Source organism: Diplotaxodon limnothrissa, linkage group LG1 (genome assembly GCF_057381915.1).
Source record: "Diplotaxodon limnothrissa isolate DT_005_m linkage group LG1, D_limnothrissa_male_GT1.1, whole genome shotgun sequence".
Taxonomy (NCBI): Eukaryota; Metazoa; Chordata; class Actinopteri; order Cichliformes; family Cichlidae; genus Diplotaxodon; species Diplotaxodon limnothrissa.
Window position 1 is genome coordinate 14,408,645 of NC_140596.1, and position 17,262 is coordinate 14,425,906.

The 17,262-nt window shown below is 41.9% G+C and overlaps 1 protein-coding gene across 1 annotated transcript; it reads right to left on the reverse strand.

The window, feature by feature from the left end:
• LOC146639527 (regulator of G protein signaling 9-binding protein) lies at window positions 1-741 on the reverse strand. Its single transcript, XM_085353291.1, has one exon. It carries the CDS (start codon window positions 739-741, stop codon window positions 1-3), a length of 741 nt encoding a protein of 246 aa, XP_085209417.1.
• Window positions 742-17,262: the final 16,521 nt, after the last annotated feature.

Here is a 17,262-nt window from a genome sequence, read left to right on the forward strand (position 1 = left end):
TCACATATTGACGACCAAATAGCCTAGAACCAAGGCGACTATAACGATGACAAAGAATCCAATCACCGCGCAGATTGACGCAAAACCAGTCTCCCTGCTCCCTCCGCCACCTTCTTCTTCTTTGGGCTCTTCTTCGCAGATCGAGATGACACCCACTGAGGAATTCCCTACACTCATGTTGGACTTGAGCTCAGCGCCTGCCTCCTGCTTCGCCTCCACGGCCCACGGCGCCACCTGCACCTTCATCTCCATTTCTTCCATCATCTGGCTCACCTGGGTGATCTCGGCCTGTAGGTCTCTGAGGTCTGCCGTGTCGATATTGCTGTCCGCCTCGTACTTCATATTCTGCACGCTCATGGCCCGGGCCGCCACCGTGGTGGTGCTGCCGGTCATCCCTGTCTGGATGAGGTGTCTTGTGGGCACCTTGAGGGGGAAATCCTGTGCTATCTCTAAGGACCTTTTCATGTCCACCTCAAGAAGCTCCATGCAACTAGAGAACAGCACCCACAGGCGCTCGTACTCGGTCCGATCCTCTTTGCTGATGGTCTTATCTTTGAGCAAAGAAGTCAGTTTAGTCCTGTTGGCCACCGCCAGCTCCTGGGCCTTTTTGCGGGTCTTCTTCAGCTCCTCTCGCAGGTTTTGCGAGTCCGAAGTGCTCCCAAGAGCGATGACCAAATGCCTGTAGCAGGCGGTCACTTTGTTCAAAGCGTCCAGCATTGTTTTGCATTCCTCTTTCCCCATGACTGATAAAAAAAAAAATCTATATCCTTCTTAGAAAATATGAAATGATTAAAAAGGGGGAGCTCTAAACAGCGCGCTTATTCGAACAATGCTTTAGCCACTGACCTCGGTTTAGTTTCCACGGGAGCTCACCAGCCGCTCTCTAAATCCACTCAACGCGCTGGTGAGAGAAAATTCCTCTCTATCCATGCTCCTTCCTGTGCAAGCATATATAGAGAGGGGCTTAGAAAGTAATGCCCCGTAGCCTAAAAGGCTTTAGATTACCTTTGTGTTTTCCAACATGAGATCATACGGCTCCGCAGCCCGTCTCCTGCAGGACGGATGCGAACGTGAAACAATCCAACCACCCTTTTATGAAATTGCGATCCCGATTCAGCCACAGGTGTCACAACATCCGCCTAACCGTTTGCGTAGAGAGCTCGGCGCCTTTTCTCTTCAGCAGCTTAAAATAAATGTTCAAAGAAAATGCGCTGCCGGACAAGTTAGGTTCGCCATTCAGCGTCCGCGAGGAGCAACGCGAGCCATTGTTGTTTTGGTTTGTTTTATCTGCATGAGGAGCTGTCCACTTCAGCACCCGATCGATGATTTTTAAATACCAGTAAGCGCCTTCTGTAGTCACATGTGCACGCACAACAGTGCTATTCAGCGACAGGCAGAGGCAGGGCAGCAAAACAGCTTCACTCCCATTGGGTTTTTTTTCCACACAGGCGTTTGGTTTACATTCTTCATGCTATTGGCTGCTCTGTCCATGATGTGGGCAGAACTGCGATGTCTATCAGCAGGGAAGTCAAATCACAAACACCCTAACTCTCTGACAATACCATGGTCATCAGGGTTCCTGCTTACAGTCGGCTGCACGAGGAAAAATAAAGACCGGTGAACCCAGAGAGGAATGTAAAGTAAATAAATAAAAAAATTAGATTGTTATTTATATAATTTTTTACTTAAGTTAAACAATCTATACTTTTAGTATGAATTGTTTAAATGAATGGTTCTTTTCTTCCTCTTGGAACTATCCTCAGTCTGTTTCAGTGTTGCCTATTACTTCATCTTCACTGCTGGAGGTTAGGCTAAAGAGCTTTCACTGGTACTCTCTCTCGTTCCCACAGTTCCCTTTCAATGGCCATAAAATAATCAAACTCTGATGCCCTGCAGTATATATATGTGGCTTGTAGACTTCCTGTGTTCTCTGTGTAACAGAGGCTATATTGCCATCAACATAAAAATGCACTGTACTTTCAACTAAGCTGCAATAGTTAGCAGCACACTGATAAATCTACCCTAATCTGTAATGTATGCCTGCCATCACTATGTTAGGAACTCTCCAACTTCTTGGTAAAGCCAATAACTAATAATAATAACTAATCCCATGGCAACAACTCACTGCACTTAGATGTGTAGACATGGTAAGGATGAATTGCTGTAGTTCAAACTAAGCACCAGAATGGAGAATAAAGGGTATTTAAGTGGTTTTAAATGTGGCATGATTTGTAGTGTCAGACAGGTTCCACTGAGTATTTCAGAAACTGCTGATCTACTGAGATTTTCCCCACATAATCATCACTAGGGTTTACAGAGAATGACCCAAAAAAGGGAAATTATCCAACCAGTGACAGTTCTGTGGGTGAAAATGCATTCTTGTTACCAGAGGTCAGAGGTGAATGACCAGACTACTACAGGCTGATGGGAAGACAACAATAACTTAAATAACCACTTGTTACCACCAAGGTTTGCAGAAGAGCATCTTTGATTGCACAACATATTGAACCTTGAAACAGATAGGCTACAGCAGCAGACAGAGCACACTGGGAGCTATTCATGTTAGCTAAGGACAAGGAAGCAAGGTTAGGTTAATTTAGGTTCATTTGTGTGGGCTCATCAAAACAGGAAAACAGAAAACTGGAAAAACATTGGCTGGTCTGACGATTTGATTTCTGCTGCAACACTCAGAGATAGAGTCAGAACTTAGGAATAAATAACACGAAAGCATGAATCCATCCTGCCTTGTGTCAGTGATTCAGGCTCTTGATGGTGGTGTAATGGTGTGTGAGATATTTTTGGCACACTTTGGGCTGTTTCGTACAAGTTGAGCATTGTTTCAATGCCAACAACTTACCCGAGTATTTCTGCTGACCATGTCCATCCCTTAGTGATCACAGTGTACCAATCATCTAATGGTTGCTTTCAGCAAGATAAAAAAACATGTAAAAAAAAAAAAGATCAAATCAAAGTTGTTTTATTTTATTTCATTTACATATATTTTACATGACAATGTGCTCACAGTCAGTGGACCTCAGTCCATTAAATCACCTTTGGGATGCATCATGGATGTGCAGCTGACATCTGCAACAACTGTGTGATGCTATCATATCAATATGAACCAAAATCTCTCACACCATAATCAGTGGAACAAAGAATCAGAAAGTTCTGAAGGTAAAACTGGCTTCCAACCCAAGATTAGCAACATTTTTTCTGATAAAGACATCGGTGAGTGTAGATTGTAGTGGAGGGTGATACATTTGAAAAGCTGCTAAAAAACAAACAAACACTATTGACGATGCTGCACCACCTTTTCATCAGCATATCAAAAATGCATAATTTTGCAATACTAAAAATAACAGAATAAAAAATTACCATCTGGTTGACATGTATTGCACCATTGACTGTCACAGCTGAGTGTGTTCATTGAACCTGATGTGTAATCAGGTTCAATGAACACTGAAAGCAAACCCAAAACAAACTGATGATACCCTGATACCAAAAGATCTTTCATACACTGACTAAACCTTCAGTCATATGTTCCTATAAAAAGATAAAACACTTTGTTTCTCCTTGTGTGTTGTTCCATGTGATTTTAAAGCTACGCTGATGTGATTATGAGACACAGGTTTGCGGAAATAGTATTCAGTTTTTCTCTTGCCATTTTTTTTTTTCAGTTTTATAAGTGTGGTAAAAGTGGATAATTTGTGGGTTGTCACCACAGCTGCCTGCACACTGGGAGGAGGCCTGTTGTTGCACACAGTACTGGATGGATAATGTGTTGTTTAGTTGGCTCCTGCTGTGTTGAGAGATGAGAGGCACATAAGGCTGAGTGGTCTTTGCCTGCTTTGCTCTTTTTGCATTATTCAAGCGGATGGGGCCTAATGATCCAGTGACTACAGTGCAAAGCTAATGGAGTGCAGTGAATGCCTGAGGAACTGAGTGAGAGGCTTATTGTTCGTTTCACATAAAATGACATCTGCTGTGGCATGGGAATTGATTTCTTCTGTTCAATTTATTCCTAGTTTGAATCCATTTTTGCTCATATCACTCATTAAAAACATTATGCATGCCCGCCCCTCATATTTGATGCTTTATAAGGTAACTGTGTACTAAAACCTGCAGATCACCATCCCAAGATTACAATATGTGGCTCTGCTGTAAACTGCACTGTTTAATATATTTAAAGTGCTGGTAGCCATTTCAGCACTTTCTGACTAATAACAAATATCTTGGTTGAGTCAGATGATCTTGGCAAATGGATCGTCTTTCCTTTCATGAATATGTTTCCATGGCTACCTCTCACCTCTTACTACTCTTCAGTTATTTTTCTCCAAGGTATTTCATTGCTCTGAGATGTCATCTTTCACTTTGTGCATTTAAAGTTACAAATCAGTTGTTTTCTGTTGTTTATTTCATGTTCTCATGAAATTCCTTAAGGAGCTAACTTTTACACAGACTAAACAAATAACTCAGTTTCAATTTTCATTTCATGCGCTTTCATTAATTTATTTTGAGCTTGAATTTAAAGTGTAAAAAAATAATTAAAAATATAGGAATTCATTCAAAGATTAAAGACCATATGAATTCCCAATAAACGTATAACTGGGCTAATGTAGACTTTATTACCTTTATAAATAACTGATGAAACGCTAAAGTAAGTCGGACTTGCAGGATTAGAAAATTGGCCATAGTCTCTGTCTGTCTACCTCTCTGTCTTTCTCCTCTCCTGTAAAAAGGTTGCTGATAAGCTGTTGTGTTAGATTCAAGTGATGAGTCAGACATGCAGTGGTCTGATTGCTCTCAGTGCCAACACATGATGGAAAACTCCATTTTTGATTTCCACAGGATTTTTGTTTGCACAGGACAGTAAAATGATATAGAACTCTCCAGATATTACTGTTGTTTTTACACAGATTATCGAAGAAATAAAGAAATACCCCCAAATCTCTGTTTGTGTAACAATGCATTATGTGTCAGGTTTCAGTTAACGGACTCAGGCGCAGACCGGGACTCCTTACAGGATTTACAGATTTTATTCACACAACGACACCAGGTGATGCTATTTACAAAGTGCTGGAGGGAGGGGAGGGGGGTCCAGGGTTCCGGGGTATGTGAGGGAAAAGACGGGGATCTGACGTCCTCCAAAGGCTCTCTCTCTTCACTCCCCACACTGGGGAAACACCATCCACTCACTCGTCCACGGGGTGACAGGCAGGCAGGGAAAGGTCCGGGATAGATCTATACACAGAGATAATAGTTAGAGGCGAACAGACGGAACGAACTCACAGATCCTTATTTGCAATCTACTGAGCGACTGACGCTGATAACTCAACGATCCAGCGACGAGTGACACAGTGCTGCTGTCTTAAATCGGCCTTGTGATTATCCCGATCGGCAGCAGGTGCGTGGGCCAGGGGCGGGAGCCCGTAATGAGCATCGCCCCGGCAGGAGAGAGAGAGAGAGAGAGAGAGAGAGAGAGAGAGAGAGAAAACATGTTGCCTAATACAGAATCAGCTGGTGAGGCACAGGGACCATGACATTATGAGTACATCATTAGATCATTTACACTGATATAGATCCCAAAGAATATGACACATATAGCAAGTTTGTTTAGCCTGGAAGAGCTACAGTGATGCACTAAGTACACACCATGATTCAGTAGCTTTTAGAACTACCTTTAGCTCCAGTACACTGAGTTGCTTTCTGTGTAACTTTATCTCTCAGATCATTGTGGATGAATTTTGACACACTCTTCTTTACAGTGTTGCTTCTTCCTCTCAAGGTCCTGCCACAACATTTCATTCAGGTTGAAATCTAGACTTTGACTGGGCCATTACAACATCTTGATTGTTTTCTTTTTCAGTCCCTCTGTTGTAGAGTTGATGTTTTGTTTGGGATAATTGTCGTGTTAGATGACCTAATTTTGAAAATGCTTTAGCTGTCAGAGAGATGACCACACATTTGACTCTTTAATACTTGGTACACAAGGGACTTCATGGTTGACTCACTGACCGTCTTGTGGCTGCAAAATAAGCCCAACTCTACACCCCTGCACCACTGTGCTGACAGTTGGTATGAGGTGTTTGTGCTGACATGCTGTATTTGGTTTTTGCCAAATGTGGCACTGTGCTTCATGGCCACAAATCTCCATTTTGATCTCATTCTTTCAAATGATGTTTGAATAGATGTATGAGTGTGTATTTGCCAGGGTACTTGGCAGGAAGGTTGTTCCAGGCTTTTTAAAAAAATTGCCATCTTTCCTTTTTGGATCCATGTGTCCTCCGGTGCTTCTGTCTCTTTATGTAGTCCAAATATCAATCTTTGATGTTGAGTTCAGGGTATTGTGGAGTCTTGTTCTTCTTGTGATTCTTGTGTTGCTGCACAATGAATTTAAAAGAAAAACCCCAAAGGTATTACTGCACTGAATAAGAACATAAACAGCTGAAAGCAAAAATGATATTTGCATTGGCTTTAAAGAAAGTCTCAACCTTGCAACTATCTTCATATTATATGCTTATGTTATATACCTAAATGAAATAGGTAAAACTGGCATATTTGACATGATTTTTATCACTAAAAAGTAAATACATCAAAATGTCATATTACAAAAGTATTTAGTCACTTGATTCAGTACTGGCAGCTTTGAGTGTGGTTTTGACAACTGGGTTTAGACAGGAAGTGCCTCTTAGTTTCTCTCTTCAGAGTTCTGCAGAGTTGTTCTACAGGCTGTAATTGTGGGCCTTGGCTAGGTTGCTCAGGGACAGTAAGACAGTCGTCCTGAAGTCACTCCAGTATTGTCTTGGCTACATGCCTCAGCTCATTGTGGTACTAAAAGCTGAACCATTGCCCCAGTCTTAGGTCCAGGTTCTCTCTGTGCTGCACTGAGCCTTTAATGAGTCCCTCTGTCTGGGAAATTTGCCTCTTATGCTTTATCTCTGACAGGCTCTATAAGAAGTGTCATTTACCTTTTCTTAAACTAAACCAAGTAGCCTATACAAACTGTGAAAGGAAAAAACACGCACACATACACAACATAAAACAAACTTCCATAAGGCAAAATTATCCCATTAGCAGAATTCACCAAAAAAAAAAAAATGTCTAAACAATGTCAAACTTGTTTTCCATGGAGATTATTAGTTTTTAGTATATGATAGCATTCAGATGCTAAATTACTCCATTTTTCAATGGAGTAATTTTATATAAAATAAAATATAGTATATATGGAATGTTTAACTGAGAAATTTCATGCACCAAGAGCTAAGCATTAAAATAAGAGGCTCAAGAGGTTAAAAAGAGGAGGACTTTAAAAGGGAGGAAAACATCTTAGTGTGTAAAGGAGACACAAATGATGCTATAACATGATACAAATTCTATAATCCAGATTAGCAGTTTCCTACAGGTCCTGGGATTAGCAGTATAATGCTCACTAATGTATCTTTTGAAGAACACTGATCTGTCTCTCTTGCATTTTCGTCATATGGAATCAATGGTTTTAGGGAGGAAATGGAGGCCTCTGATGCTTACTACACTTTGTGTGAGATGATGGTTAAAAGAGGACAGACATAAACACGGTTTCCCCCTGATCTCTGATACTCTGACCAAACACATTAGAAGACCCTAACGTCTGTAAGCCCTTTGATAATCCCAGTAAAAAGCTCCAGCACTAACTGATATTTCCCAAATGACCAAATATGCTTTCTAGTTACAGCCAGCTTTAAGTTTACACTAGTGCAGTCATCAATGTGACTGCTTTTGTTAACACTTAAGTGACATCCTATTCTTAGTCTGTGGGGTTTAACATGATGTTGGCCCACCCTTTGCAGATATAACAGTTTCAGCTCTTCTGAGAAGTCTTTCCACGAGGTTTAGGAGTGTGTTTACGAGAATTTGCATTTTTGGACTGGCTCTCAGTCTCCTATCTAATTCATAACAAAGGTGTTCTCTCAGATTGAGGTACTCTGTGCAAGACAGTCAAGTTTTTCCACACTAAACTCACGCATCCATATCTTTATGGGCCTTCTTGTGCGCTGATGTACAGTTCCCAGTTCCAAAACTGTTCCCAGAAAGATGTAAGTGTGAATTTGTCCAAAATGTCTTGGTATGCTGAAGCATTAAGAGTCCTTTACAATGGAACTAAGGAGCAAAGCCCAATACCTGAGAAAAAAAACTCCATTGTCAGGTTCCCTTCTCTTCCTGGCTTGAGATGTCCTTCCGTCTTTCTCTCTCTCACACTCTTTGTTTCTCTCAGTTCTGCGTTGTCTTCCAGAGGTAGATTGTTTTACTACTCTTTGCTGCGGTGATCACATACCTGAATTCAGCAACCAATCACACACCTGCAGGTTGCCAGACCAATTATACTCTGGCTACTGGAAGCTGGAGATTCTCTTCAACTGACACCAGATCATTGCACTGTTAAACAAGCTCAGCTCACCTTCCAATCAGTATTGCAAGAATCAGTGTTTGTGCGTTTCTTTCCCTCTTTCCCTCTCTGTCCAGAGCTCTTTCAATGCAGAGTGGAAAAGGGGATATTAGACCAGCATGGGAGAGTAGCTCAATGAAGACAAGAACGCTTATGGGGGATAACTTTGCAGTCACCACCTAAGAACCTGTCTTGAACACTGTATCATAATAAACTTTTTTTGTTCAACTTACCTCTGTGCTCTCCACTTTATACCAGGATACCCACGGACTTAACACCTACACCATGATCCCCTCTAAACCAAACCTTACTTTTAGCACACAAGTACTGTTCCTCTGGCAACCACCAAACCCAGACTCATCCATTGGATTGCCAGATGGAGAAATGTGATATGTCACTTCAGAGAGCACATCTCAACCACTCTACAGTCCAGTGGCACCAAACTTTATACTACTCTATCCTAAACTTTGCATTGGGACAATTGTTATTGCCAATTGAATTGGCACTATACAAATAAAATTGAACTATATATATATTTAAGAAGATATTTATAATCCTTTTCTGATAACATCCTTACAGAAAATCTCAGGAAAAGTCCTTCTAGACTGTATTATCCAGGTGAGCTTGTATGTCGTCACGATATCATCTCTAAAATCCACTTAACGACCACTCATTTCATTGCTTTATAGAATGACAAGGGTCTTACACACCCATGTAGCCCTATACTCATTTGAGCTTCTTCTTTTTTTTTTAAACTTTGCAGCTTTGTCTTTTAATAGCTTCCAACATTTGGCATAGAAGAAGGTGGAAAATAAAAGCTGTATGCAGAATTAGGAAGATTCAGTCACTTAGAAAAAGAGGCAGAGCACAGAGGGGAATAAAAAGCAGAGAAAGAGGAAGTCTGTCTTTGTTGAATTATAGATGGACCTTATCCACTATGTGGCCTCTTACACACATAGCATGCAGCAGTGGAGTGAACTGTGAGTCATGCCTCAACTCCACAAAGATCTCCACTCAACCTTGACTTTCAAATATATACACACACAAAGACTGAGTGTCTGAGGACACTATATTGATTTGCAGTGATGTAAGACAGACTTATCCCAGCCCCTAGCTCTAACCTAAATGTAACCTAATTAACCCGCGTAGGCTTTAGTGTGGGTTTTGTTTAGACCATATGGTAAATAGACACATTTTGAGAAACTGAAAGAGCTTTCCTGTGATAGATTGGTGAACTGCATGTATAAAAGTATAGTTGGATGATGGCTGGATGATTTGGAATAATTGAAGTTCTTCTAAATCAATGTTCCAAAGAGACAAGGTGGATGTTAACTTAACCCAGACCCTTTTTCATAACACCCTGATGGATGTTACAAACTCAAACCAAGCCATGCCCTTGCAAAGATTTTTATTTAAACTGTTTTATTTCAGTAATCATGTTACATGTGTTTGTACCTGGTTCTGTCTCACTGCTGTTTATAGGTGCATTTCTTCAGTATATCAAGTTTATTTTAATGATTTTCTTTGTTGCATTTATTTATGATGTTGCCAAATACAGTAATCCAGTACTGCTGTACTGCTGTTTTAAAATGTGCTGCATAGTAAATTTGATTAGATTTTCATACCAAAAAGAAAGATGAGACCCTAGAAGCCATGTGCTTCTAGGGTCTCATCCCTAGAAGCACATCTTACTCGCTCCCTATGAAAATGATAGCGGTTCTGGGGGCGCTCCGTCTCTGGGCTGGGGCCCGGGCCGGGCCTCGGGGGCTTGGGTCCTGGTTGGTGTGTTGCCGGGGTTGTGGGCGGGTGGGTGCATGGGGGCCCGGCCCTGGAGCAGGGTGCCGCCGGTGCGTCGAGCCGCCTGGGGGGCTCTTCATCTGGTGGGGGGGATGGTCACATCTTGCAGGAGCTTTCTTCTCTTCAGGAACTCTCTGCGGGAGGGGGAGATACAGGAGAGGTGGAGGAAGATCTCACATGCAGGGCCTTGGAGTGGGGGTATGTCACCAGGGTGCAGAGGAGGCTACCCCCCCCCCCCCCCCCCCCCCCCCCCCCGTCCCCTTCTGGCTGCCTCTGCCTCAATTTTATCCCACAACTTAGACATTCACATTATTCACACTCTCATTACACATACATATAGGATCTTGGGGGTGGGCACAATCACGGAGTCCAATTTACCATCAGGGTGTATACCTCACCCCTGACGTCGTTGCCCACCTCTCAATTTTAAATACACTTAGTCATTGAGGGCTAGCAGGAGGGACTATGCGCTTACCTGCTGCTCCATGGCAGGTAGCTCCATGCCCTCCTGGGTTTTAATTGCACCTTAGAACACATATGCATCAACACTACAATGAGCGGGTGGAGGGAGGTTTGGAGTCTTCTCCCACCCCCATTCTCTGCGGCCTGCTGGAGCGGGAGGGCTAGTAGGAGGAGTTGGCCGTCCGACTGCGGTCTGGGGTGTGGGGCCTCCCTGCTGCTGCGGAGTCGGGGTGGTCTGCCTCTCCCCACCGCAGGGAAAAGGGTAACACCACCTGGGTCTGGGTGCAATTCCCCCCTCCAGGGGCAAGGGTACCTAGACCCGGTTTGTAGAGTACGCTTGGGGAGTGTGATTGTGTGTACAGCGTCTCTTTATGTCTGTCTCCACGTTGGTTGAGTGTGGAGTGAGTGCATATGAGAGCATGAGGGTGGGAATGGATGTTTGTGTCTGTGTGTGCCTGTATGTCTGTGTCTATATGTCAGGTTGGGTATCAGACGCCACCTCTCTGGGGACACCTCAGGCCCTCCAAGGTTTGGAGGCCTATCTCCACCCACCACCACTTCCCCTGCCGGTGGCGGACTCCCTCAGGTGTCGGTGTGTTGGTGGTTCTTTGTGTCTGGGGGTGGGCGTCCGGGTACACACCGGCTCACTCCTTGGCGGCCGCTTGTCGGGGCCTGGGGCCTGGGGCTCGCTCGGGCCCCCTTTGGAGGTGGGGTGCCCCCGGCCTCTCGGCCTGGGGCTCGGTCACTCAGGCGCAGCTGGGGGCCGGCGGAGCTCACGGGCGCGTCACTGCAACTCCCCCTGACTTCTGCTCCGCGGCTGCTGGGCGAGCCCTCATCTGGGACTCTCCTCAGCTCTTACTGGAACAGTGGCGCGGCTGCCCCTCTGTTGGTCTTCCATGGTCTCTTGTGTTCTGGGGGCCTCTGGATGTCTGGAGTTTTGATCTCCTCCATACCCGCTTCACACCCTGGAGGACGGGGCTGTGGCCCCCCCACACTCCCTAGCAGATCATTACATGGAGAAACCTTTGGAATGCAAGCATGCTGATCCACACAGGTATGCACACATGGGTATTCACAGACGCGGACTAAAGCTTTCTTGGCTGCTACCTCAAAGCACACTGTGCGCTGTCTATCTTGCGTGCTGCACAATATCGTTTATTATTTAGTAAATATTGATATCTATGACTAGCTAGTTTATTGTGATGGTGCTTTGTTTTCTCTATTATTATGTTGCTCTTTGTTGTTTTCTGTCTCCTCTGTTTGTTTTTTTGTTTGTTTTTTTTTTCTTTCTCCATACAGGTGACCCAGGAGTTCTTTTTTTTTTTTTTCTCTCTCTCTCTTCCCCCCCCCTTCTCACCGTCTCTTCTCCCCTTTGGTTTTCTTTCTTTCTCTCCCCCTCTTTCTCTCATTCATTCCCCCTGTCCTATTTATTAAAAAAAAAAAAAAAAAAAAAAAAAAAATGACAAAGGATGAACTGAAGCTCTGCCATCACGTAATGTCGCATACTGCTGTTTCTGATGTCATTTTAAAAAAAAAAAAAAAAAAAAAAGAAAATGATAGCCAAGCTTACCTTAAAAGCCCTCATACAAAGTTTGCATTGATCGCTGCCAGTGTAAAGCAACATTTATTAAAGAAGGGATATATGTGACTATGTGAGGCTGTGGCTGAAACTGGCTAAACTTTAAAAGAAAAAAATGCTTTTTCTTTCCTAAAGATGCAGTCATCATTCAAACTAGTTGCAGTCACATGCTGGGGAGCTGCTGATCTTCTCATTTAACTTTCCATTACAGAAGAAGTAAGCGTGTTTCCTTGAAGTGTTTACCGCATAGACTCTGAGAAAAAAAGGCCTACATTCCCTTAGCTAGAAAATATTATACAATGGCAGCCTTTAAAGGACAAGTATATTTTTTAAGTTGAGGGCAGTCAGTAAGCCTCACTAGTTTGTAACACAAGATAACATGTTTACCTGGACAACTGAGATGAGCCAGAAGATCCAATAGCATTTGCCGCGTCACATCAAGGCAAACTTCAGAAAACTCTGAGGTATGGCAAGCTTTAAAAGTGATATATTTGGAGAATAGTGTCAGCAGAGGAAATGAAGATGCAGGTCATTTGCTTTGCATGCTAAACATTTGAATCAGTTTTCTGAAATTAATTTTGCATCAGCCCTTTTTTCATTCGTATTGCTTCTTGTCATTCTCCACTTCATAGTATCTGATAAAAACATATTAAAACAAGCGGTCCATCCAGCCTGTCATCCTGTGGCTTGCATGTGAAGGAGGTACTTGTTTATCCTTAGCTCCCCTCTCTGGAGCATTAATGTCATCCATTGTACATGTGTCTTTTTGCAGAAAATAGAACAGTACGATGAATGGAGGAAACAACAGGTGCATTAAGGAGATGTCCTCCACTGGGCTCTTAAAAGATATTCAGCTCTGCAAAAACATACTATAGAAGGTTTACATAGTTAATGAGAGAAATACATTAGTGACCTTTAAAAACGCTGAAGTGTTGCTTATTCATAACACTCCTCTTGGCGTCATTTACTGAATGTGCATATTCCAAATAAACCATACGAGCAGAGCTGATGGCCTGCAGGGGGGAAGGGTCATGACCTGTTTGTGCTCTTGCAGTTTTAGAAAAGCAAACAGATTTCCAGAGTCAGAAAATCCCTTCTAAAAGGCTTCTAGGATTTGTGTGGTGAAGGTGGGTGCAGCAGAGATAAGCCTTTGGAAAAGTCAGAGGCCATTCCATCTAAAGACTGTGTATAAAGTCTGCGTTTCACCTTGACCTGGGTCACTTTATATGATATCATGGAGCATTTAATGTCCATTACTATGTCTGTTTCAATCATATTTAGAAGAAGACCTCATACATTTTTCTGTTGTAGATTTATTTAGCGTGATACTTGTGTACACTCACAACCAGATTACCTACTGGCAATAATAAACATCCAGTACTCTCATGTATTTACTGAAACAGGAAAAAGAAAGATAAAGGTATCTTAATTTATTTTATGTGGTCGCTAATATAATAAAAGTGACCAAACATTCAAAAAAAAAAAAGAGGAAAAAAAGGCCAAACCCATTTCAGAAATGTTTCCAGCAGTTTTATGGTGCTAAAAAGATTACTTTGCTTCATTCAGCCATGCTTCACAGAGGTCATGAGAATGACCAGGTCATGGGAAATGCATTGAATTGTATTTATCTCCTTTACCTCAGTTTGTTGAACAAATCTTGTTCTTTTAATTTCATTAAGCAGGCCAATCTACCCCTTTAATGGAGGGCTAAGCTGGTCTCCTGTACTGGAGACTGAATATAACCAAGGTGGCAATATTAGTGTTCTTGAGATTAGCTAAATCAAGTCTTACTTCATCTAGTACTCTAAATACTACGATCTAGCATTTTATTACACCGTGCATCTACTCTCCACTGTATTTTCCTCCTCCTTTTCTACCACAAGTAGATTGCTGACCATCTACCATCAACACCAAAGGATTTTCCTCTGAGGGTTCTCTCTTTAACTCTTTTTTCTTAATAAGACATTAATCTTCAGTTATGAGTCTCTTCTCTTACGGTAACTCAGGGTCAGTTGCCTTGGCACAGAATAAGCTTTGCAATGAGAAAATGTCTAAACAATGACTAGAAATATGGAGTTTATATCTTATACAAGAGGTGAATGTATAGCCATGTGACATCACTAAATGTGATATGAAATGTGACAGAGAAACTGAAACACTCATAAAGTAGCAATAAGCACAAAGTAGGTCCAACATGAGGATGCTTTATTGCCCCTTTTCACTCTAATGAGGACTAAACATTGGAAAAAATTGTGCTGTTCTTAGTAAGATGTTAAAGTTGGAAACAATTTATTGAGCTCATAGGTCAAGGAAGTCAACTTGCAGCCAAAGGATTTGCCTCTTGGCCATAAGAAAGAATGCAATTTTCAGGCTTCACTTTTTGGACATAGATGTTATTATAAATGGTCCTCTGTGTGCGTATTTTCTACAAACATCTTAGGTTACAAAATTTGCACCATTCAGCTCCGTTACAAGTTTATTAAAGTGTTAGATTTATTTCTGAAAATACTGACCGGCAGCCAAGCAAAAAAAAAAAGAAAAAAAAAAAAAGGGGGGGTCCAATATAAAACTAACCCTCTTTCTGAATCTGTATTTTTTTTTTTTCTTAAACACACAAAAAATATACTGTGCTAAGTACTGAGTTTGGGGCATAAAACTGACAGATTTCCCCTTGAAACAATGAAACAAAGCAGGTCTTGTAGTTGTGTGTGTATATGTTCATCTAAGACAGCTGGCTGCTGCTGGTAACTTTCTGTAGGAATGAGAGCAGTCTTAAACTTCCTCTTACTGCAGCAAGAAACAGAATAAATATAGTTGCAAGCTGTTGAATTATTCCCTTGAGAAATGTGATTAAAGTGATTTCCCTCTGGTTTTCAAAGGAATTTCCTTCCTTGTGTCATGCCGTGCTGAAGTATTTATATGCACAATTATGCTAACTTAATCCTTAACCAACCACAAAAATTAATATATAATTTGGATGCATCTGGTAGAAACCCAACAAGTGAGATTACCCAGATGGGGCTTCTTCTCCAGGACAAATCTAAATAAGGTTTTTTCAATGTCTGCGTAAATGCATCAGTCTGGAGCTGTTCTATAGACTCTTGTTTCTATTCTCTGTTTTGCTTGTTCCTTCTTTCTCTCTCTCATTTGCCTTTTTTTCTCCTCTCACCCCTTGAGAAGTAACTCAAGCCTTCAATTCTGTTTTCCTCTGTTTATTCCTGCAGCAATATACACACACACACACACTGACAAGAGGACCACCTAGAGTCACATCACGCACTCACTTCAAACCACTCAGGGCTCCACTCGTCTTTGCGTCACTTCATTTCACTCAAAAGTCAGCATGTTAACAAAGGACAGCGGAGGCGACTGCACCAAAATAATAATGGGTACTGCAACCCATAGGCTCCCATTGGGAGAGTTTATTTGTTACATGATCACTTGACATTCATTATTTAATTGGATGCAAGACTCCTGAATACATCAAGAGTTCAAATCAAACAACCCCCTCTTCCCACAGTTTCTATTCACAGTCTCTAATGCCTTTATAGGACATCAATGTTTTGTGAGATGCACATGAGGCATGAAGAGCCGTTTGGAGAATGCAGCACACAATTTAAATATATCCACAGTAGTTGCTCCTTTGGAAGTCAGTCAGATGTTCATCTAGCCGTAATGGAGAGAGAAGCAGTTCTGGAAATGGAAAGAGCTTCAGTCCCCAAATTCAGCCTTTAAGCTGCTTTAGAGGATTGCTGGGTATTTTTTTCTCTCCCTCGCTCTAAAACAGACTGCCAATATTGGCTCTAAACCAGAATGGGAGAGGGCATACCCCCTGAGCTTTCACTGTGCAGTTGCACAGGGCAGAGAAGGGCCAAGCTGCTTTGTCTTGGCTTTGTAATCCACTCTTGGGTGACACGTGACGGCAGAGACTTCTGCCAGTAAGGTGTTGCCTCTCCCTGCTGTACACCCTGCTGTAAGAAGGGTGCACCTGACCTCAGCTGACCAGAAAGGATTTCACTCAGTATTTCACTGAATTAGATGAGTGGGCCTTCATCTGTATGTACTGAATAAGATGTTGGGCTGCTATGAGGGAAATGCAGAGGACAGAAATCTTCCATAAGTCTTTGACTTGGATGGGATTTTAAAGCTGCAAAGCACTTAGCTTCATCACAGTGAAAAGGTTGTCACTCAGAACAGTTTTTTATTGGTTTGCAGTGACCTTTCCCTCAATAGGTCCAGTTCATGGATTTAATTGACGTTCAAGGTTATGTAGCAGCCACAAGATTTAGTGAGTTTGTTTTGAGAGAGATTTCCCAGACAAGTCAGAGTTTTATTACAGTATTCATCCTCTTTTTTCTAAATACATATGTGCATGTTGATCAAGGTTGAGTTACAAGAGCATCCTCAACTTCAGACTGATTTTAAAGGTATCCATGCAACAAAAGTGTATGCATAGTTGTTTAATTGTGCAGAGTTTTAAACAGTGTTGACCTTACTCACTGGAGTAAGTGGCATAAAAATTGGGTACTTCAAAAAGTAGGAAAGATACACCTTAAAGCCTCATGCTGTTATAAGGTTTTTGTGGGCAAGCATTTGATAAAGATCTGCAGAAATATAAAGTAAATTTCTAAAGCACCAGTATGGTCCCTGAATGCAATTCAGCTGAGATGAATAATGAAAAAAAAATAGCTATTCAGTAATTCAAGGGCAATAACCTGAAGTAACAGGGTCCCTGTTTTTATTAATTTATTTTTGTTTCTTTTTTTATTGAGTGGAGTTTGCCCCAATACACACACACACTATCTAAAACACACACACACACACACACACACACACACACACACACACACACACACACACACACACACACACACACACACACACACCACCTGCTCTTTAACTATAGTTTAGCTTTTTCACTTGAACTTTACCTAAGGTTATTCACTGTAATTGGCCAATATCACCCACTAGTGGAGAAATCATGGTATCGCAGTTTTTACGC